The 21182-nt window shown below is 49.0% G+C and overlaps 1 protein-coding gene and 1 long non-coding RNA gene across 6 annotated transcripts in view; one reads left to right on the forward strand and one right to left on the reverse strand.

The window, feature by feature from the left end:
• Window positions 1–1929, forward strand: part of KDM4B (lysine demethylase 4B) — a 92047-nt gene extending 90118 nt beyond the window's left edge. For all 5 annotated transcript variants that reach the window (XM_080382512.1, XM_080382513.1, XM_080382511.1 and 2 more), the window contains one exon: window positions 1366–1929. In XM_080382512.1, coding sequence (XP_080238638.1) covers window positions 1366–1548 — 183 coding nt within the window. In that variant the 3' untranslated portion in view covers window positions 1549–1929. The remainder of the gene's footprint in view (window positions 1–1365) is intronic.
• Window positions 1930–3433: 1504 nt separating this feature from the next.
• LOC308061912 lies at window positions 3434–20436 on the reverse strand. The gene is made up of 2 exons (XR_013927388.1): window positions 13926–20436; window positions 3434–13895 (listed from the first exon to the last, which is right to left on the reverse strand). It is a non-coding gene; the product is annotated as an uncharacterized lncRNA (long non-coding RNA).
• Between the last annotated feature and the right edge of the window lie 746 nt (window positions 20437–21182).

Genomic DNA, 21182 nt, shown 5'->3' on the forward strand with positions numbered 1-21182 from the left:
TTCAAACCCAGTGTTCTAACCTTTGAAGTTACCCCATTTAAACAAATGGTGAGACTGGTTTCTATGCAAATCCAGAATATACAGTTTTCTTCTTCATTCCAAATGTTTGTCACGTCAGCCACTGCAGGATAGGGACGGATCCACAAAGTTAACCTGTGATAAGGTTCTGGGCTTCTGTCGCTTTTACAAGACAAAAAGAGGCTGCACCAACCTTCCCTTGAGATGGTAGGAATTGCTGTGCCGAGTTAACTACTGGTGTAGTTCACTGAACCTGTGAATCCATGGCCGCTAGCAGGAGTGCAAGATGCTCATCGTCAAAAGTGGCCTGGTGACAGGCAGTTCTGTGGAAAAACTGATGACAATTTGGAGGAAACTTGTTTACTTATGCATGAAATGTTCTACCCAAAAACCACTTGTGTAAAATGCTTCCTGTAATGTCGCTCTGAGTGGCTTCTCCATCTTGTTTAAGGTTGTTCGTATCAGTAAGACCTCATGGCATAGATTTTTGGAGGTTAATAATAATTTACCTTGTTATCCTTGAAAGACTTCTGGTGGCAAAGCAGCACTGTAGAATTAATTTCCAAGATGTGCACAATATTCCAGTTTATTTAAGCTTGTCTAATAATAGAGACAACCTGTTGGAGCCCTGAAGTACAGGATTTGGAAAGAACATACTCTCTGCAGCGGAGACATCGGGCTTTAGAACAGTTCCAGAGAACGGAATGTGAGCTGGAGAGTGAACAGGAAGTCTTGAGTCAGTTTGAAACTCAGGCTTTTCTCGTGTCCTTTCGGCTGCCAGAAGTGTTTGACTGTGCTCTGTGGGAAGTGATGCTCACGGGGCTTTAATGCAGTACAGCAGAAGGAGGAACAAAGCGATAGGAGATGATAATTTCTACCCAGAAACACATCTCATTTGAGGGTTTAAGAGCAGGACGAACAGAAGCCGGTTGTCAGTACAGTGATGCCCACGTGCTTCCTCTGGGTCTTTGTTTTTTAAACACGTTAGGGAAGCCCCATTTTCCTCTCTGCCTTCTACTGGGAATGAACAACCTGAAGAGGCGGAGGAGGATAGGAGTAAACAGAGAACTGACGAGGCAGGAGCTGAAGTGAAGGATATTCTGAAACAGAAAGAAGGCAACGTGAGGGTTTCTCTTTCCAGTTTGGTTTCAGGAGCCCAGAATTTTTAATTCCCGCTGTGTACTTTGCATGTTTCAGGGTTCTCTTTTTCTACAGAAATGCTGTGAACCAAATTGTTCACTTGCTACGCCTGCTGTCGTTACGCAGGCATGCTCCATCGTCTGCACCTGTGTGTCTGCCTGTTTTCCTGCTGTGCCTCTAATGATTGTACTTTCGTGTCTCCCGCAGTCCCTCAGCACTGGGGCCCCTCAGGAAGATGTATTTTCGGGAGATGAAGTGAGAGCCAAGCGTCCCCGGCTGGGGAATTCAAGAAATCCTGAAGAATACGGACAAAACCCAGATTACTTGGCCTTTATGGAGAGCCTGTTGCAGACACAGTACCAGCCAGGAACTCAGAGCAACATGTTTTAACCAGAATTGATTAAAAATATTCAATTAACCCTTTTCAAGCCTATGGAAAAATAAAATAACGGGGAAACTGTGGAAGACCAGCCTTGTGCAGTAGCCTGCTGTGAATTTCTTTCATCTGCTCTTGGTTTGGACAGCAAGGAAATCCCGTCTGGCTGCACGCTACCTCCACTTTGCCAGATGTTGCTGACCAGTAGAGTAGGGACCTTGAAAAAACCTTCAGACAGCATTTCACACAGAGACTTTGGAAGAGTTTGTACTAATGTACTTTGTGACGGGCTCCTTGTTACGAGGCTTGGAAAGGGTTAAAGTATAACAAGATGACTTTTTAAAATATGTCAAACTTTTGTCTTTAAAGGTGCTATTACATTGACTACTGAAGCAGCCTTTGGAATTGTGTTTTCTGTACATAGACGTCACCTTTGTGAAGTTTTCTATAAATGAGCATTATTAAAAAAAAAAAAGCAAACAAAAATAGGAAAACAAAAGTTTCCACAAAAAATTTTTCTAGATTATGGCTTTAAAACAGAAAATAAATAAAATCCTCCTCCCCTTTCACCCCCAAATGAAATGTGACTAGTATTACAGTGGGGAGAGAGAGAGAGAGCAAGACCAGATGTCCTGGAAGGTTCTGGGTTCTTTTTTGTAAAGAAACACTATCTTCTTTGTAAGCTGGGGAAGATGGGGAAAGAAATATTTCATAGCTGGGATGTTTCTTACCGTTAGTTCTCTTACAGACATATGATAGATGTGTGCATTTCTGCCATGTCACCAGGAAGGGACTTAGGGAAGAAATGGCCAGGTTTTGGTCATTCTTGTCATCTTCCTTCCCCATCTTTTGCCATCACAGTTGCTTTCTAGTTAAAAATCAGCATGGCTTTCAGTTACATTATGCCACTCCGTTTTTGGCAAGTGTTTTGTTGCTGCTTCTTGTGTTAGTTCCTTTATGAGCCATCCCGCTTCCCCACTGCAGACTAGAGCATCAAGGGGTTGCTCTAGCTCTCTGGTAGGCATGTCTCCCATAGGAACCTTTTTCTTTTCTTTGTCTCTATTTTTTTTTTTTTTTTTTTTTTGTTTTTTTGAGTTGTGCTCCTTACAGTTGTGAGAATCATTCCATGACAGAAGCCTGGGAGGTGTTTTGTATGTTTTTCTTTTATCTTATTAAAGAAGAAATTCCCCAAACATCTTTGATTGTTGTGACATCCTTTACTTAAGTAAAGACTGAGCCTTTGAGTTATTCATGGGGAAGAAGAATGCAAGCCCTTCCTTTGATTGGACTCAGTTCACTAAGAATTGAATGAACGTTGAAAGCAAAAACAAATCCTAAAGTATTGAGTGGGCAGCTCCCACTTGAACACTTGAAAATCACCTCCGGTTGAAGAGCTGTTATGGAGCAGTGTTTCGTAAAAAAGCCTGATCCAAAACCCCGCTGCAGTCACTGGAAAGTCTTCCCCTCTCTCTGGAGGACCTCTATCAATTCAGAGGGAAAGAAAAAGGCAGCCCTAGTGCAGAGCTGGGAAGGGGCCACGGCTCCCAGTGTCTGGGTGAAGGGGAGGCAAGGGCACCGGGTACCACTCACCTGCCTTGGCCCGCCAGCAGCAGAGCTGTCCAGCATGCTGCACAGCAATCTTTTCCACTTAATTCCCTGAAATTACTGGACAGAAAGAGACAATATTCTTTTTTTTCTTTTTCTTTTTTTTTTTTTTTTTTTAATTTAAAAGCCCCTTTGCAAGGTGGTCATTGTTCCGTGGAGAGGTTTTTAAGCAACACTATAGCTGGATCTTTAAGGGAATAAGTGGGAAGGATTTGTGGGCTAGCAGATGGTAGATTAGCATCTTAAGAGACTTGATGGGTTTTAAACTGTCCTAGTGAAGGAGTGGAGATAGAATAAAGCAATTTTTTATTTTTTTTATTATTATTATTTTGGATTTTGCTCTCCCTTGAGAGACTTGGAGTTCCCTTGATTTCTTACTGCCTCTGCTACGGGTTATTTTGTTTGTGTGTGGTGTCTGTGCGCGTGTGCACGCGTGCGTGTTTGTAAGACGTTTGAAACAGTTTTTTTTTTTATTTCTGAGTTTTTGACATTTTCAGTAGATGTCTCCAAGAATAAAAACAAACTGAGACTAATAAAAGTTTTAAAAATTGGCAAGGTTCTTAAAAGCGTCGGTTGTTACTCCTACATATCTGTCTCTTGTTGGTTAAGACATGATTTAGTGGAAAACTTGCTTGTATAAAAGAGTAAGAGTGTTGCCAGGCCACAAGAGAAATATTCAAAACAATTGAAAGAGAATTTAAACAGCAGAGGATTTTTTTTTGGAGGTGGGAGGGGAAGGGGGGTGGGATGAGTGGTTGTGAGCAATGGGGAATTTCCTCTGCATGTTGAAGTCCTGACTGAAATAGCACCATTGCTGTATTCATATGTAGTACCTTTTCAAAATTTTATTTATATTGTAAAAACAAAGTGTGTTTCCTCCCCCCATATTCAGATGCTGAGTTATGTTTAAACGTGAACCTGGAACTGTGGAATGCCCTTCCTTGTTGCAAGGATTCTTCCTTTTTGTTTCTTTTGAAATCCCTCTTTTTGGTTTAGGAATGACCTGTGCAGATTATCTATAATGACCATATTGACAGCCTCTGTGCATCAGACTATTGAAAAGGAAACAGGAAATGCACATTCCTACCCTTCTTCCAGTGAAGTATATTTGTAAGTGTCTGATTATGTGCTATAAAAATAATGATTTTTTTTTTCTCCCACTAGTTTGAGGATGTGATGTATTTTTTGCATATTTTTTTCTTCTGCCTCTAGGTTCATAATGAATTAAAGGCTGTTGAGCACTTCAGAATTACACTTTTTGGGGGACTGGAGTCTCTTCATTTCTAAGTTTAAAGTCTTCTGTACTGCAGGAGAAGGTGGCTCCCAGATCTGATGGGTAAAGCCGACCGATAAAACTGAGGCTGATGAAGAACGTGGTCTTTTCCTTCCTTTCTGTTTAACCATGCAGGAGGTCTGTCCTTGCACTGCTTCCCAAAATCAAGAACCAAGCTTGCGATGCCGTTTTGTCCGAGGTCCAGGATTTGCTCTAGCTGGCTTGTCCATGAGAACCATGGTTGCTAAGTAGTCAGAGGTGGTTTTTAAATCCTTTATCTTTTACATCACCAGTTTGCTGCTTCCTTTTTGGAGTCTGCTGTGTAGCCTTCCAGTAGCCTTTCTTTCTAGCCCTTGGAGGTTGCGCTGACATTGAACCTCTTAAAATAGCATCTTCCTGAACCTTCATTTAACACCTTCATTTCCCATCCTGAGCCCTGACCCTGATACTTTTCTCCAAATTTCTCTCCAATTGGTGCAATATGAGGCTAATGCTGCAGATTATGTGAAAGAAAACTCCAACCTCCAGTCTTTTGCAGCTTAATAGTTTTTCTTGAGATAACCTGAGGAATTATACTAGTGGGAAGAAGGTGCTGATACGAAGTCTGTTGGAATTTACACCCACGCAAACCTTACCTTTGAAATTTAAGGTCTGCTATATTGCTGTAATAAGAAGTAATGTAATTTTAAAGATGTCTTAAGAAGCAGTACATACTTTCAAGTAACTGCCTGGATCAGCGATCAAAAGGCAAGGATCAAACCTTTCCATCACTATCACAGCCTCGCAGGGGACAAGAGGCATTGCCACAAAAACCCCCTAAGTCACTGTGGGGTTCTGTTACTTGCTGAGATTGCTGTGCTGAAGTATAGATGATGTAGGGTTATAGGAAATTATGCTGTCCCCGGGGAGTCAATGCGAATGCTACAGCTGCTGCAGTGAAGAGCTTTGCTTCTGACGCTTCCCTCTGTCTGGGACCGTTCGGGGCTGGATGAAAGAGTGTAGATGAGTCCAGCTCGGTGGCCCCCTCTTACAACCTCGACATTGTTCTTAACCCCGGAGAAAGTGTATTTGCGTGTATCTGTTCAACCCGTGCAGCTGAGCTGCCTCTCTTACTCAAGCGTGTTTCGCTTTCCTCCCTTTGTTTTCCCACATTCTCCGCTGGTGCCAGCTCCATCCTCCCGGGGTCCTGCCAGCGTGGCCCCCTCCAGCCCCGACTGGTACCGGCTGTGCCGCTCCCTCCCGCCCTGCCGGCCCTTCGCTGGGGACGTGGCTGCTGGGTTGGCAGTAGGGACGAGGCACCCACGCCGAGGCTGGCCGGCACGAGAGGCGCCCGTCGCTTCTCAGTGGCTTTGCAGAAGCCCAGCTCGCTCGGGCTGGTGAGCAGCGGGGTGCCTTCGCACGGGCAGATGTTTGTAAACCTGTAGCATAGAAGCTGATAAAAGTCCCTGAGTCAGTGTCACCAACTGTCGCAGGCACAATAAAGTCATCTGGTGATAATTGCTGGCAGCAATGAGACGATGCGAATCAACAGGCTGCCGGTTCCTACTCAGAGGCGAGCAGAGATGCGTGCCGTATGGCTGCGGAGCGGGGCGGTGGCTGGAGATTCATCAACTCCTCCTCCGGCTGGAGAAGGACCTTTGGCTTGCTGAGAAGAAATGGAGGAGGCAAATCTCTTCTTATCTTTGTAAAGGACAGGATTATTTAGAAAACTGAAAATCGCAGTGTTAATAGGGGTGAGGCTATTTAGCGGTGGGGCTTCCATAGAGCTTGGTCTGGTGTCTGTCACTGGGCCCTTCGCTGTGTCATGGTTCTCTTGCTCTGCACTTCTCATGGTAATTTCTGGTCCTATTGAAACAATTCTTACAAATGCATTTCTGCCGATCTCCAGCATGCAGAAGGACGTGAGCACGTTCACACATGGTGTTTTGTGGCTTTCCCTGGCTGCCAGCTTCCCTGCTTGTACAGGGGAGGGCGTCACGGGCTTTCAGGAGCTCCCCTTTGGTGTACTTGCTCCTTTCCTTTTTGCTTTACTTTTGTGACTGTTCAGTTTAGGGAAAGAGCAGATGATGGAAAAACCTTGTCACATGCTGTAGACATCTGTGCTTTGCCCAGTTTTGCAGAACTTCTATTTCTTGAGGTTATTCTGGGGTTTTTTTCTATGTTCCTCTTCCCTTGCTTGTTCATATTAGTTCTTCATCAGTAGTTCTCTTTCAGCTTGAAACAAATTGCACCAGTTTAATAAAATTACTTGTTAAACAGGTGCAATTCCCTTCTGGAAGAATGCCCTTGTTTGGGTTGGAGTGGTTTACTCGGGGAGTTTTAGCTTATGGTAATCAGGAGTCGTTTTAAACTAAACTTTGCTTTGAATCTGGGCATGCTGTTTTAGTTTAATAGCAATTGGAGTTGAACTAGCAGCATGTCTTCCATGGTGTTGGGCATCATTCAGCTGGGGGCTCGGAGGAGGATGGTGATAGATCAGCACGCTGCTTGTGCCAGTTCTCTCTGGCTTGAATTTCTTCACAGCGTGAGATGAAGCCTTTCCTGCAGTAGGTCCCTTTGCTAGTGACAAAGTAAGCAAGTCCTCGTTGCTTTTCTTATTTGGGCTGCTTTTCCCTGCCCTATGTGCAGCTGAAGGTGGTCTAATGAGCTTTTTGTAGCCTTTCTGCAATAATTAAACGATTGCAAAGTCCTGACCTGCAAATAGACCAAGTTGGAAGGAGCACAGGTTTGTAGAAGAGCTTTTTCAGGAATGCGGTTGTACCTGGACGGGTTAAAGCAAGGAGCAGCCCTGTCTGCGTGGAACCTGCCAAGTGCCGGAGCTGTCCCTCTCACCAGGTAGGTGTGATAACAGCTACATACAGCTCTTTCCACAACTCTCCCTCTTGTCTGACATGTTGCTGCCGCTTCCCAGGGCGCTCGCCTGCGTGTCTGCCCGCGGGATGCGCGGAGGAGCCTCGTGACGAGCACCTCTTGTGACCCTTGCCGTTTCCCATGGCGCTAGTTTTGTGTTTCTTGGGTCAGAAGGTCAATTCATCCTTTCCTCTTGTCACAGGTTAATGAGGGGACCCTGCTAGTGAGTTTAACCTCGTGAAATTTAAACAGCGGCTACTTCAGAGTGCCTAACACAGGTGGTACCTGCCAGTGCTCCTTGAGTGCGCCAGCAGGAGTAGAGATGTAGCAAATTACTTGAGACTCCAGCAGAAACACTCTGAACTGAGTCCTTGTGGGTCCCTGATTTCCAGCCTCATGCTCAGGTCATTGCTCTGGCCTCTCGTCCCATCGTACTGGCACACACACGTGCACGAAAAGCAAACCAACTTTGGCAAAATGCTGAGGCTGGAATGAGTTAGAGATGTTGAGCTAGAATTATTTGGCAGTTTTGATAGCAGAAAAAGATAACGGTTTGGTTTACTTGCACACCAACAGAAAATCATTGGGAGTTACTTATTCTGCATGAGGAGCAAAACAATTACGTTTTTTGTTTCCAAGAGGGGAAACATAAAGGTCACTGTGCAAATATTTTTTGGAATTACACAGTGACCATAGCTTAGCCACTTTTCCTGTGGAATAAATAAGAATTTGGCGATATTTCAGCACAGTTGACTTTGGCTTACCTCGATATCCTAGCCTTGCCATTTCGGATGCCAGCTGCTAATATCCCCCAGCAAATGAGCTCACAGCCAAGCTGTTTCTGAAACAGGAGTGATACCCTCCCCTGTGCCCCAGATCGTGGTTTAAAAATAAATAAATGGACAGATCCACTGCTCATCTGCTTCATTTAATGGAGCCATCTCGAAAACACAGCGAATTTTCTTTGATTAGCAATGAATGGTCAGTTACCCATGATACAAGCCAAGATGCTGCTGCTGTTTAGAATAGCAGGGGTACATCTGCCTTACTAAAAAGATCAAATCTGGGTTGATCGTAGGTACAGAAGCGTCACGGGACAATTTTCTACATGAAGCAATGAGATGGGGAGAAGGGCGGTTGTGCAAGTTCAACTTCATGGCTCCACACAGAGCTGAGGTTTATCTCTTTTTGTTATCTTAATAGATTGGAGCCACTAGAGAATATCTAGGCTGAAGGAGTGGTGCATCTGATTAATCTGGGATTCAGATAGAACATGGAATTAGCACTGCAATCCAGTAGCTTTGCGTCCTGTGTTGCATGATTAGCGTGAGATTTCTGTCAGCGTGTAGTGCAAGATCTGCCCGAGTGCGACTGTTTTCTGTGAGATCCCACTGCTTAGGGACATTTCTGTTTTACAGGAGCAATTTGTCAGAACATATTTTACTGCTTCGGCATATAGACAGTTGGCTGCTTATTCAGCGCTCCGATTTCTCTCGCTTCTGTGCTATTCTCAAATCAAGGACCTGGTCCATTTTGTCCAAATTAATTTCTTTGCAGTTTTTCTCAGTAGCAAGCGATGTCTTAATTTTTTTTTTTTTTTAATTTTCTATTTCTAGCTGGGATTGAGATATTCATGCTCAGACCTGAGTGGCTGAGTACCTGCAGGTGACATGGAGCTCTGCGATGAGCAGCAGCACACCGACTTACACAGCGGCCACGCTGAAGCTCCCCTTTTTGAAAATTGCCCAGGGATTTCGCAACAACTGTGTGCTAAAGCTGGGGTGAGAACCCCAACATCCAGCCTCCTGACTTTGTTGTGATTTATGCTCCTAGGTGCTTCCTCTGACTTTAGACATAATTTTATGTCTTTAAAAGATTTACTCTCCAAGCACTAAGACCGAACTTTATGTCTAGTTGTAGCACCGCAGCAATCGCTGCGGTATTTCACTCTCGGCGGGTGATGGACTGCAAGGGGAGGAAACCAAACATTAACCACTTTCCTCTGGCTTTTTCCTTGTGCAGTTTCCACCCAGCCTGGGCTCTCGGCTGCTCCTCACCCTACACCAGAGTGTTTTCAGCCTCACGCTCCTGCCTCTCGCCCTCACCAAAAGCCCAATAAAAGGGAACGTCCTTTGGGTTTCTTTTGCCAAGACCACGGCATGATCGGCCCTTTCGGTCCTGTGACGCAAGGTGGATACAGCCTGTCAGTGACCTGTCCCCTCTCTAACGTGCTTTTATTTACTGAATGGCAAAGCGGGCCCGCCGGGAGCGTCACGGACATTGTGACGGGTCCATGGTGGGGGAGAAAATTTGTGCCCTTCAGAGTTGTCTCTCCGATAAAGTGCAGCAGGAAAATTGGAAATCAATCCCCTAGCATGAGACTGGGGGATCGGGGGGGTCGGCAGGGGCGGCTCGGGGAAGGGGCTGCGCTCCCCTCGCCTTCAGCGGGGGTCAGCGGAGCCACGGCCGCCCCCCGCAGCCCCCGGCGTGCAGACAAGCATTCTCCCCTTATCCTGTTTGACTCAAGAAAGGCAAAGCATTCGGTGTTCTGTTCCTCGCTCCTCTCCACAGATTTGCCCACCTTGGATGTGTTGTATTCCCGCTGGGGGACACCCACATGTGTGTGGACCCCCCGGCTCTGCACTGGGCAGGGACAGCGGGGCTGAGCCGGAACCCCAGCGGAGGTGCGCTCGCACAGCTCCGATCATGGGGAAGTTCGTTCTCTCCCACCACTGAGCTTTTGGGGGGTTCCTTTTGGTTGCATCTGATGGACGTTCCTCACTGAAGAGCAGGAGGAACCCGTCGTCCCCTGGGGACCGGGACTGAGCCTTTCCCAGCACGGCCATGCCACCTCAAATGGGGATGCTTAAACTAAAGGTGAGGTGCCTCGAGCTCTGGGGAGTGCTGGTGCTGCCAGAGCACTAATTACAGTTCCCGTACAGCTCTCACATCAAGCTGTTCATTAAGTAGCACTGAAGTCTCTCCTGATCTCAGGCATCAAATGTATTTTGGAGCCAAAATTTGATGAAATTTAATTTCTCTGTTGGTTTTCTTTTCCCAACTTCTGCCCGGATACAACTGAGCACAAAAAAAAACCCTCAGCTGAGAAGTTTTCATAGTTGCACCAAGATCTCTAAAACAGTTTCTCCTAAAATATTCAGGCTTAGTCACCAGTGTGAAGGAACAGCGAACTTCGACGATTTGGGAGCTGCGTGCCGACACAGATGCGCAAAACGCCTCCAGCATCGCACCTGGGACCCGAAGCTCCTGTCAGCACCAGGGTGAAAATGAGAATAAAATTAGCTGCTGGGAGGCCCAGCCGAGCTGTGGGGCAAGCTGGGCTGCCTGCCCCGAGAGCTGCCCTGTCCCGATGTGGTTTCCCGATGCCGATGTTCGTCCTGCCATTGCCTTCTGCCTTAGGTACAGCATCTCACTCTTCCATGCCTCCGTTCCTAAACCCGTATGGTGATGGTTATAATCCTGCCATCCTTCTGATTTGTATGCTGGGTCTCAGTGGGGGAGGTTTCTTCTTTTGAGCAGCCTTGCTTTCAATTTGACAACTCTCTGCTTTCCTGTAGCAAATTGCAAATAGGTTCTTCCAGCTGCTTTTTTTTCCCTACACCAGGTTAATTTCTTTCCTTGGGACTTGGCTGCGCCGTGTTGGGTGAGGAGGAGGAAAACGCCTGCCACGAGCAGGCTGTTGGTGCCGAAGAGCTCCTCTGAGCTCCTGGTATTTCTCCTGGGGCTTCCTCCAGTCCAGAGCAAGGAACAAAAATTAAAATCAAGGTAGTGGAACACAATATTTTACACTTGTTTGTTTGTTTTTTTATTATTTCAGTGTTTTTGTGATGTATTAACTCCAAAGCAGATCAGGGAAAGGTATCGCATTGCATTTTTGCATTACAGTAGCATCCTGCGTACACGAGTGGGATTAAGACAGGAATAATAAAACACAGTTAAGACAGGCTTGTGCCCTGGCAATGGTTTGTGGTCTCTGTTGGGGAGGTACCACAGCTCCAGGACACTGTGACAAAGGATGACGGTGAAAATAATGGGAACGTGTGGCTGGCTGCACCTGTGACAGTGTGTGTAGTTTTACGAGCCTTCTGGATATTTTGTTTTAGTGATGCAGTAGACAAAGAAATAAAAAAGCATCAGTGAAAACTTGAGGCAGTTGGCCACTGCCAGTGTGGTAGTGGTTACTCTTACAGAAGGATTTGAAGTTTAGAGTTTCAGGGTAAATTTGGGGCAAGAAGAAAGAGTATGACATGGTATTTCCAGCAACCTTTGCAGCTGCCTTCTTGTGCTGACATGCACCTGGCAGTAGGGTGGAATGAGATTATGAATGGATAAACTTATTTGGAACGCTTAATTTCTTTAAAGTGATTATTTGTGTGCCAATCATCTCTGCTCTGTGCTCTAAACGGACACTGCATGCCCAAAGAGATAGATAAGCTCAGAAGAAAGGAAAATAAAACAGTGAGGTTTTTTGGCATCATAAATATTTCGGGAGTCAGATGCCGTCTCAGATTTATGAGCCGAGGTGTAAAACCAGCTTCGGTGCCGATCCAGCATCCCCCGCCCCCCCCCAGGAAAGGCATGTCTGTTACCCATGAGAGAGACATCAAATGCACAGCCAAGGCTGGATCCTGTTGCCACCAGGTTTCTCTGAGAGAGAAACCATTTTAGACAGTGGGGTTTTTAAAAGAAAGAAAGAAAAAAAAAAAAGTAAAATCCTTGAGAATTCTGTAAGGCTCCTCTGGAGTCTCGGAGGGAGCTGACATTCATCCTGCATCCCTCCTTGGAGAGGGGCGGGGATGGGAGCCAGCTCCCACCGACAGCAGGTTAGGGACAAGGACCTGGGGGGGTTCCTGCGTGGTGGGGGCCATATGTGGGGGACCTTCACCCGGGGACCCCCCGCCTGGGCCTGGGGAGCTGCTGCCTTCCCCCTGCGAACAAGGGAGCAGACAAAAGCTGCCGAGATCTGATAATAAAATCTGTTTGGAACAGCTGTCTGCTGACAAGTATAATAAACTGTATTAATGGTGTCATTATTATTCCCTAATTAAAAGCTAATAACTAAGAGTTAATTGCCTTTAAAAGATGAAGCAGTGCTATGGCAGGGATTTATCTCTGTTTTTCTTTGCTTGCCTGGCTGTGCTGATATTTCTAGGCTAATTTATTGAATCAAATCTTACCGAAAACTAATAATCTCTCTGTGTCGATTGAACCAATTGAATTAAAAGGTGTTCTCTGTGCGCTGGGTTTAAAAAAATAGATGTGTGGTGTTTGCAGGTCGTTACCTCGGGTGGTGATAGTCAGCAGGGCTGAGTTCGGGCTCGGTGGGGAAATGTTTTGGTGGGGAAAACTGTCCCCTGATGTTAAGAGGAGGGAAACGGGGCAGCTCAGGAGCCGGAGGAATCCCACTGCCTCTACGTGGGTCATTGCTGAATAGCTGATCTAGTGTAGCTGGACACGGAGCCCCTGCAGCCTTAATAAATGGATTTTATCCGGAGACAACAGAAAAATAAAGTACAGCTATCCAGAGATTTTTGTCCTCAGGTTAAGGTTGTTGCGGTCAGTGCGGGATGTGTTAGGGTCTGGTTATTTTTTTCGTCTGATGGGCGAGGAGCCATTGGCCAGCCTCAGCCTTGCCAGGGCCAGGACCATTTGCCGGCACCGGTGCTGGTCTCTGCCGGCCTCCGTTCCCCCTCCGTCACTGCTGTCCCATGTGCTTGGGGGGTGGGGTGGGGGTGGGGTGGGTGTACCACCGCTGAGCTGTGCATGACACCCACCCCTGCCCCCTTCAGCATCCCCCTTACAAGCTCCTGACGGTTGTACGATGCTAATTGAAAGGAACCAAATGTTCTTTTTAGAAGTTCACTTTATCGGCGTTAATCTTCTGTGTGGAGTAATTTTATTAAAGTTCCCCAAAGAGCAAATTGTAAATTCATCGGTGCCCATTTTGGACCGCACCTTCCCTCATTTTGGGTAAAAAAAGGAGATTAGAAGTCATCTGGGCTCCGTGATAATTAAAAAGAAGATGCTCAAACATAATTCTTAATTAAACAGTAATGAGATAAGAACTTGCGTAGTCTGCTTTTAGTCTGTTGGAAAGATGCAGAGGTTCCCATTATAATTATGTGATTTATGATCTTCCACACAAAGATGTAATTAGGTTTTTTTTCCCCCCTTTTAAAAATTTAAACATTATTTAGATAAAAAATTGCATGGCAATTTGAATCTGCTTTTCCTGGTGGAACAGTAATTTGTTTTGATTTATCTTTAGGTTTCAACCTAAAGAATTCTTGTATAGCTGAGAGGCGATATCCTAAAATACCCTTAAGGAGAGGGAGGCGGGCTGTGGGATGCAGTGGGGTGGTAGTGGGTGATGGGGAGCGAGACATTTGAGGCCAAGAGATTGTGAGAGCATTTCCTCCTGCTTAAAAAGGTGAAATTTGTGTTTCCACATGACGCCTGTGGAAGGTGGTGTCCCCCCTTACGCCAATCTGCCATACTAATTAGACCTGTCGACGGTTTGTCTGTGCCTCTCTCATCTGCTGTGAAGAGCTGGAGCGAGCCCTGGGCGTGCTTGTGCAGGTCATCACCGGGGAGTTTGAGCACATCGACCTGCTACGTTAACATTAAACATTAAACATTAACAGTGGAGCTACGTTAACATTAAAAACATGCATATATATGTATACGTGTACATTAAATGGCATTCTGCTCCACAGGGAAGCGTGCCAAAGGTGTGCAGACTGCTGATGGTTTCTGTGTTTAAACACCTGCTTGAGTCTCCTTTTGAAGCTCTGCTGTCTTGGACAAGCATTGCCCTGGAGCTCATCTTTTTATCCCAAATTCTCTTAATCCCATTTCACCGCGGTATGGGCTGTGCGTACCGGCCGAGGTGGAAAAGCCACCTCCCTGGCAGAGGGAGAAGGGCCGGTGGTGTAAGATCTGACCGGCGCCTGAATGTGGAAAACAGCAAGAAGACCTTGAGGTCTCACCTGTGGAATAAACATCCAGGTTCGAGGAATGTGATTTTTAGACCTTGCTGCTTCACCAGAGTAATGCTAACTTGCCCTTGGTAAAAATAAAATAAAATAACAAAGTCTAAACCTCCAGACACTGTGCCTCGCACGGCTTTTGCAGAGATTCAGCTTGACATGGCAGGGGTTGGGGCAGGGGTGTTCAGCATGGAAACACCGAGAGTGGGATTTGGTCAAAGGCCGGTTGCTGGTAGAAGGAAAACTGTTTTACAGCAGGAATTTCTCACATGTTGCCCCGTCTGGTGAGCGGGGAGGTCCCTGTGGCAGCCGCACAGGTGGGTCCTGTCGTGCCCTTTGCAGCTTCACCTGGCTGGGCAGATGGGGGTCTCTCCTCCCGCCCAGCACCCCCAGCTCTGCAGGGGAGCGGGACGGACGGACCCTCCTCCCCTCTGCAGCAGCAGGGCATCTCCACCTGCCAGGCAGACGGTGCTGTGTTGTTAAAGTACCTGGGGGGCTGAGCAGCATCTTCTGAACGTAACAGCCGCCGAAGCTGGGAGCGTGAGGGTCAGCAGCCAGTCTGCTTTTCATTTGGGAAGTGCAGGTTTCTGGGAACTGTATTCTGAAGCATTTTAAAAATCTTTTCTTTTGTGTGACAGCTGTAACAGCTTTTCTCTTTGCTTTTCTTTCAGCTAAAGAAGCAGAGAAGAACATTAATGCTTTTGTTCATGGCCAGGAAGGGGCTGTTAGAGCCGCCCAGCTGCTTGGCTGCCCAAAGCCCACACCTGGTGCCACTCAGGTCCTGATCATTTCCAGCCCTGCTTCACCCCAGCTTGCTGCTTCATCCTCCCCGTGCTGGTCCCAGGGCAGCCAGGCAGTCCCCGGCCCTCAGCGTGTCCAGGAGGCTTCACACTGAGGGATGGAGGGATGGATGGAGGGATGGGCCAGCTGAAGCTTCGTCCTGTTTGTGTTGCAAGACAGCGTGGGTCTGCAGCTACAGGTACCGCTGGTTTCTTACCATAGTCTTGTTCTGCTCTGACGTTATTCCCTGGTCCCTGCTGCATCCCTCTCCAGGGCTTTTTTGCCTTCCTGCTGTTTGTCCGGCTGCTGCAGGGGGCTGAGCATCGGAGCGGCTGTCGCTGGCCCCCCAGGTCAATGTTCTTTGCTAGTGTGAAGTGCCTGAGCTGCTTCAGGAGGCTCTAAGGTGGGGGTTGGTGGTGGTGTGGGAAAGCTCGTGTTGATCCAGCTCAGTCCTGGAGCTGGTGGTGACCACATGGCACCCAGGGAGACACACACCGCGCCCCCCGCACTCCCCCAGCTCAGATGGAGCTGCCAGGAGAGGGAGAAGCACAGTGCCCTGTGCTTGCCTTGGGGCTTGCCGAAAGCTGGCATCGCTCCTCTAAAGGCACGTCTTCAGCATCTCCTCCCCAGCCCCTAAAAATATCCCGTGGGTGGTATCTGCAGGGCCCACGGCAGGTGGGTTTTTTTCAGTCATTTGCATTTTTTGGTCGTTTGCATTGTATTTCTGGCTGTGTGATTCAGCGAGGTGCCGTATGCCTTGGCTGTCATCTCCAGGCCAGCCGGTTAGAAGGATTTGCACCTCACCCCCGAGGCAAATGCTCTGCGAGCTTCATTTCATTGTAGTGTTTCTGAGGAAGTGAAGGTGGATGCACGTTCTACTGAAATTCCACCATCCCTTCCTCCCCCATGTTTTAGGAGAATATGTATAAATCTCCACTGTGTCCTCTTCTGTCTGTTCAATGTAGTGGTGGGAAAATGTTATTTCAGTGTCACCTATTTCAAAACGACGGTATGGATTAACAAACCGAGCAGAAGATCTCTGCTGCTGTTTGAGTTGGTGTTGCCGTGTCCTTTCGGGAGACCCACGGCTGTAGGTTGCTGCCGAGCCCTTGGCTTCACTTGTGCTTCTGCTTCCCCAGATGATGATGGTGATACTGGTGCCGGTGCCGTCCTGTTTGGAATAACAGCTTGGTAGGGTTCAGAATGTAGTGGAGATACCCTCAAAACCACTGCCCTTGTTTGAGGTGTCTTGGTGCGAGTTGTGTTAGAAAGCCAGGGGCAAGTTTTCTGAGGAAAAGTCCCTTGGGTGGCTGGCAGAAATGAGTTGGGTTGCTGTAAGGGACTGAATTAAAAATAGGAACCACAAACACACGTTTCCACTGGATTGCTTTGTCCCTTGTTGTGGTTGGGGTTTGGCCAGGGAAAGCGAAGGAGGTTGCTCTGGTCTAGTCCTGGTGCTGCCGGGAGGGTGAGGAACAGCTGGATCCAACCTGGAGCTCGTTAGCAAAATGGACCCAAAGCGTTTGAGGCAGTTAAATAAACCGCAGGGTAAGGGTCTCACAGCTCCCCTTTACCCACCCCTGTCTTTAGGAGCGCGGCATCCACTGATTGTAACGGTGAGTCCTGGAAATGCAGGAACTGGGGCGGAGCTGGGGGGCTTGGTGGTTGCCGTGCCGCTGGAGCCTTCATCCCCTCCTCCTCCACGGGCAGGCACCAGGACCACCCCACCTTCCTTCGACACGTGGGCAGGCACCTCCTGCACCTTAAGGGGGCATTTATTGTCCCGAACCCAACACGATGTCCGCGGGTGGCTCTGGGCCGCCCTTTGGTCACAGCAACAGCCGTGTGCTGTCCCCATGGCTGCCACAGGGCCGGCGGGTGTTCGGTGGGCAGCACCTGGTGCTCCCAGCCAGAAGGGGTGGGAGTGGAGCCTGAATTAGCGATGTTAGCAATTTCCTGAACAGCACCTTACATGCAGCTCAGGCAGCATGTTGGGTATTTAAAAAAAGGAGATATTTTTTTTAATCATTTGGACATGATTTTGGGTTTGTTTGTTTTTTTTAGAGGGGTTTATTATCCTCAGTAAGCCTGGGATAAAACCCTTGTGTAACTATTAATCTGGCATTGCCATCTGCATATATGTGTGTGCTTGTAGGTACGCGTCGCCGCATACGTACACAGATGGACGGAGCCCCAAACTCTCTTAATCGGGAATCTCTAATGACTTGAAGGGAGTTGTGCATGTTGGTCTTCCAGGCGATAAAGGCGCGGTGGGATAGCAACTTCGGGGTTTGATCTCTGGACAAATTGCAAGGGGATCTGGAGTTACTGCTTGGGTGGGTGGATAAGTAGACAAGAGAAAAATAAGCAGATGAGAGATGGACCAGGATGAGTATGTTAAATGGCGGGGGAGAGCACACTGTGAGCAAACAGAAATGTAGCTCTGCTGCTCAGGCTGCAGCCGTCACCCGAGGTCTGGAACAACGTGGTGGTTTGCATCCCCCCCGCCCCACACACACACACTGCTTGTGGCTGCCAGGTCGTGCCCTGGTTAGCCACCGGGACAGTGTTTTCTTCAACTTCTTCATGATTGTGTTTTCTTTATCTGCTATATCCTAAATGTGGCTATATTTATATGCCCCCCTTCCACCCCAGAGATGTTTCAGACAACAGTAGAAGCAGAGAGGGGCTGTGCCTTACTCCTCGTCCCTGGCCTTCCTCTCGGCTGAGTGGGAAGCAAAGCTGTCTCCTTTCCGAGCCTGTTTGATACCTCCTGTATCATCTTGAACAAGAAATTACAGGTCAAGCTAAAGCAACACTTGGGATTCGGTCTTAGTCTTTTGGATCTGCGCTGCTGGTGGCGTGGAGTCCCAGTGCCGCTGTTAGCCAAGAGGGCAGCGTGTGCCGGGCAAGCCATACGTTCCCGGCTCCGCTTATATATAGATGGATTTGGCGATGGGGCGTGGGGATGTGCAGGGGGTCCCTCCCTGCCGAACCAGCCCACTGCAGCCAGCGCAGCACCATCAGTGCCCGCCAGCCCGAGAGGGAACATCCATGGCCCCTCGCTCCTGCATGCGTGGGGTGGTGAGCGGGGGTCCGAGGACCATCCTTGGAGCCCGTGGAGTTAAAGGTGTCGGGCTCCTGCTTTCAGGATGCCAGTGCAGGTAGGGGTTTGCTAGCAAGCGGGGCTCCTCTCCGCCCCGTAGGGTGTTTGCCTTTGTAGGACAGAACAGCTGCCGCGTGGGCCGGGGATGGGCCGGGGATGGGCCGGGGATGGGCTGGGGATGGCTGCGGTTGCGCCGGGAGTTGGTGCTGGATGAGCTGAGGGTGGTGCTGAGAGCGGGAGGGATGCGAGCAGCTGGTGGCAAGAAAGTGGTAGGTGGGGTGGGCTCCTCCTTCCGACCCGAAGCGCCGGCGGGTGGGATGCGACGGGGGAGAGCTGTGGCGGTGCAGCTGCCGTGGGGCTCCAGCATGGGGTTGGCTCCTGAGCCGGCGGGTGGGTGGGTGTCCTGCGCCGCCCTGGGTGAGGGGAAGGGGCAGCGGCGTCTCTGTTCGGCTGCCTGTTGTGACACTGCCATGGACATGAGCTTGTTGTGGTTTCCTTCTTCAGAAATTTGGGAGCAGTCTGCCTGTATCCCTTTACCGGTGGATGAACTTGTTGAGATAGTAAGACAATTTTCTCAGCGCCTGTGAGGGCATTTACTTCTTCCATTTCAGTTCTACATCTGTTCAGTTACTGACTTGGAATTTGCAACCATCTTATTTAGGAGCAGGAATTGATTTCTCATTCCGTTACTGCCTCTCTTGGTATAATTAAAGCGTATTGCAACATGAAGAATTTCTCCTGGCCTGGGAACCGGTTTGCCACTTGGGTAATTCTGTAAACCAAGAAAGGCTTTTCCTTTTCCTCTGGAATGTAAATTACAGTTACATCTACTTTAAAGTCTTTGTTCTGCTGCGGGGGACTGAAGGGGCTCTTGGTTTGTGCAGAGGCGCAGGGGCTTTTGCAAATCAGTCCCTCAGCGCTTTGGTGTCCAGGCCATTGCAAATTAAGGCTGAGGCATAAACTGGTTTTGCCCAACGTGGCGTAAATGAGCACGGGGACAAGCCTGCTCCCGCCGAGCACTGCCCCGTGTGGCAGCACCGGGGGGTCTGGGTGCCCCTCATGGCCCCAGCTGGGTGTCCCATGGCAGATGGAAGGATGGACACGCAGGGTCCCCGCTGCCTGGGGGTGAGGTGGCCAGGCTGGGGGGGGGGCAGGGTGGGGTTGCCATGTGCCAGGATGGGGTCTGCAGGTGGCCCTGGCAAGGGAGGCTCAGTGGCCTTCCAGGAGCAGCACTCGAGCAGAGAAAGAGTAATTCAGGATTGACCTTTGGACATAGCATAAATAGAGAGTTACTTTAAAGGGAGAGGAGAGGGGGGAGGGTTTAGAGACATTTGTTAAACTCTGAAAAGAATTGTTCAGGGTTTGCACGTAAATGACGTCAGAAATGCCTTGAGATGCACCTGCTGCGGGGGGGAGCTGCGGGGGGGCTGGGGGTGAGCACTGGCTCCGTCCGGTGACATGAGTGCTCGCCCTCAGGGGCCCTGGGGATGGGACCAGCGTGGGGCAGGGTCAGCTCCGAATCCTGCCGGGGCTCCTGGCTGCCTGCGCTGCTGCGGGATGCTGCTCCTCAGAGCAAGCACTGGAATACGCCCCGGACACTCCGAAATGCAAACGTTCACTGCGTGTAGCCTGTCTTGGAGGGCTGGATTTGGATCCGTTCTCAGTGTCTCTCCCCTTCAGTAAAAGAGGGCTCTGCTGCTGAGACTCCATTGTAAACCCACTGTGTATGCTTTAACCCTGGTCCTCCATAAAGAATCGCTCTCAGCGTACATCTAGTGCCCTGGTGACAGTCCTTTCCTGTAAAAATATTACCTACACTGGTTTACGCCTTCCACCTTGTGCTAGCATTGCTAATAAACTTGCTGTCAAAGCTGTCTGTTGGAGCTCATGTTAAAGAAGGAGTGAGACAGAGATTAAAAAAAAAAAAGACCTTTGGATCAGTAAGAAACAAGAGCCTTCCCTACTGCCCTGCTGAAATTGGGCATTAATGGTCCATCACTTAATGTTTAATTAAAACGAAAGGAAAGCGAGCTGCGTGCCAGGTTTCGGGCTGGTGCTGTCTGGCAGAGCAGACCCTGAAAGGATGAGCTTTTAGCAGGAATTTGGGTTTCATTTGCTCTTTGTGGCAAGGGCCAGCGCCGCGGCACAGCCAGGGTGTCCCACCACATCCTGGAGCCCGGAATGGCCTGTGCTCAATCCCCCCGGCAGCACCTTGGCCTGCTGCGTTCAGACACCGCGCGCTCGGATGCCGTGTCAGCAGCCGACGAGCACCGGCGGAGGGCTGAGTCGTGCAGGTTTTCCCGTGTCAGTGGTGCCTTGGCTGAGGCTGTCCTGGCCTAAAGCAGAGACAGAGCATAAAACCCGCTGGTTATCTTGGCTGATGAAATGGGTCTGTGATGAGCTTTGCAGTAGGAATGACACTGAAGTCAAAGTAGCAAGTGTTCCAGCTAGGAGGGTTTTGTGGAGCAGAGATCAGGTCTCTGCAGGTCCTCCGTTATCTCTCTTTGCCTTTAGGAGTCTGTACGTGGCATCTGCTCTTTGCTTACGGTCCTTTGGGCTTTGCTGCTGGAATCTTTAGGTCCCTAAAAGCGCAAGGACCAGCGCAGTTCGGCTCCGATGGTCTGAGCCAGCCCCTGCCAGGCCCTGAGCGATGTGGCGCTTTTTTCCCAGACCGGTGAGCGTGTTCATTAGTTACCTGCGGCACATCTGAGCGCGGTGTCCCCACGCGGTGTCCCCACATGTTCTGGCCACAGGGAACCTCAGAGCTATTTATTGGCGATGGGCATCTTGGCTCCTGTCCTTGTCGGTGGGGGTTTCTCCGGCTGCTGCAATCAGGATGCCTCAGGTGGGTTTTTCTGTGCCAGCATCGCTACCCGCAGCATCCCGGTGTGTCCGTCGGCGGAGGGCTCCGCTGCCTCTTCCCTCCCGCCAGCTCTTCCTGGTCTTATGGCGTGAGGAACGGAACGGGGGGACCGAGGTTGTTGCCACTGCTAAGGACTCTGCTTCAGTGTCTGCTCACATGCT

The sequence above is a fragment of the Falco punctatus genome (genome assembly GCF_963210335.1).
Source record: "Falco punctatus genome assembly, chromosome: 4".
Taxonomy (NCBI): domain Eukaryota; kingdom Metazoa; phylum Chordata; class Aves; order Falconiformes; family Falconidae; genus Falco; species Falco punctatus.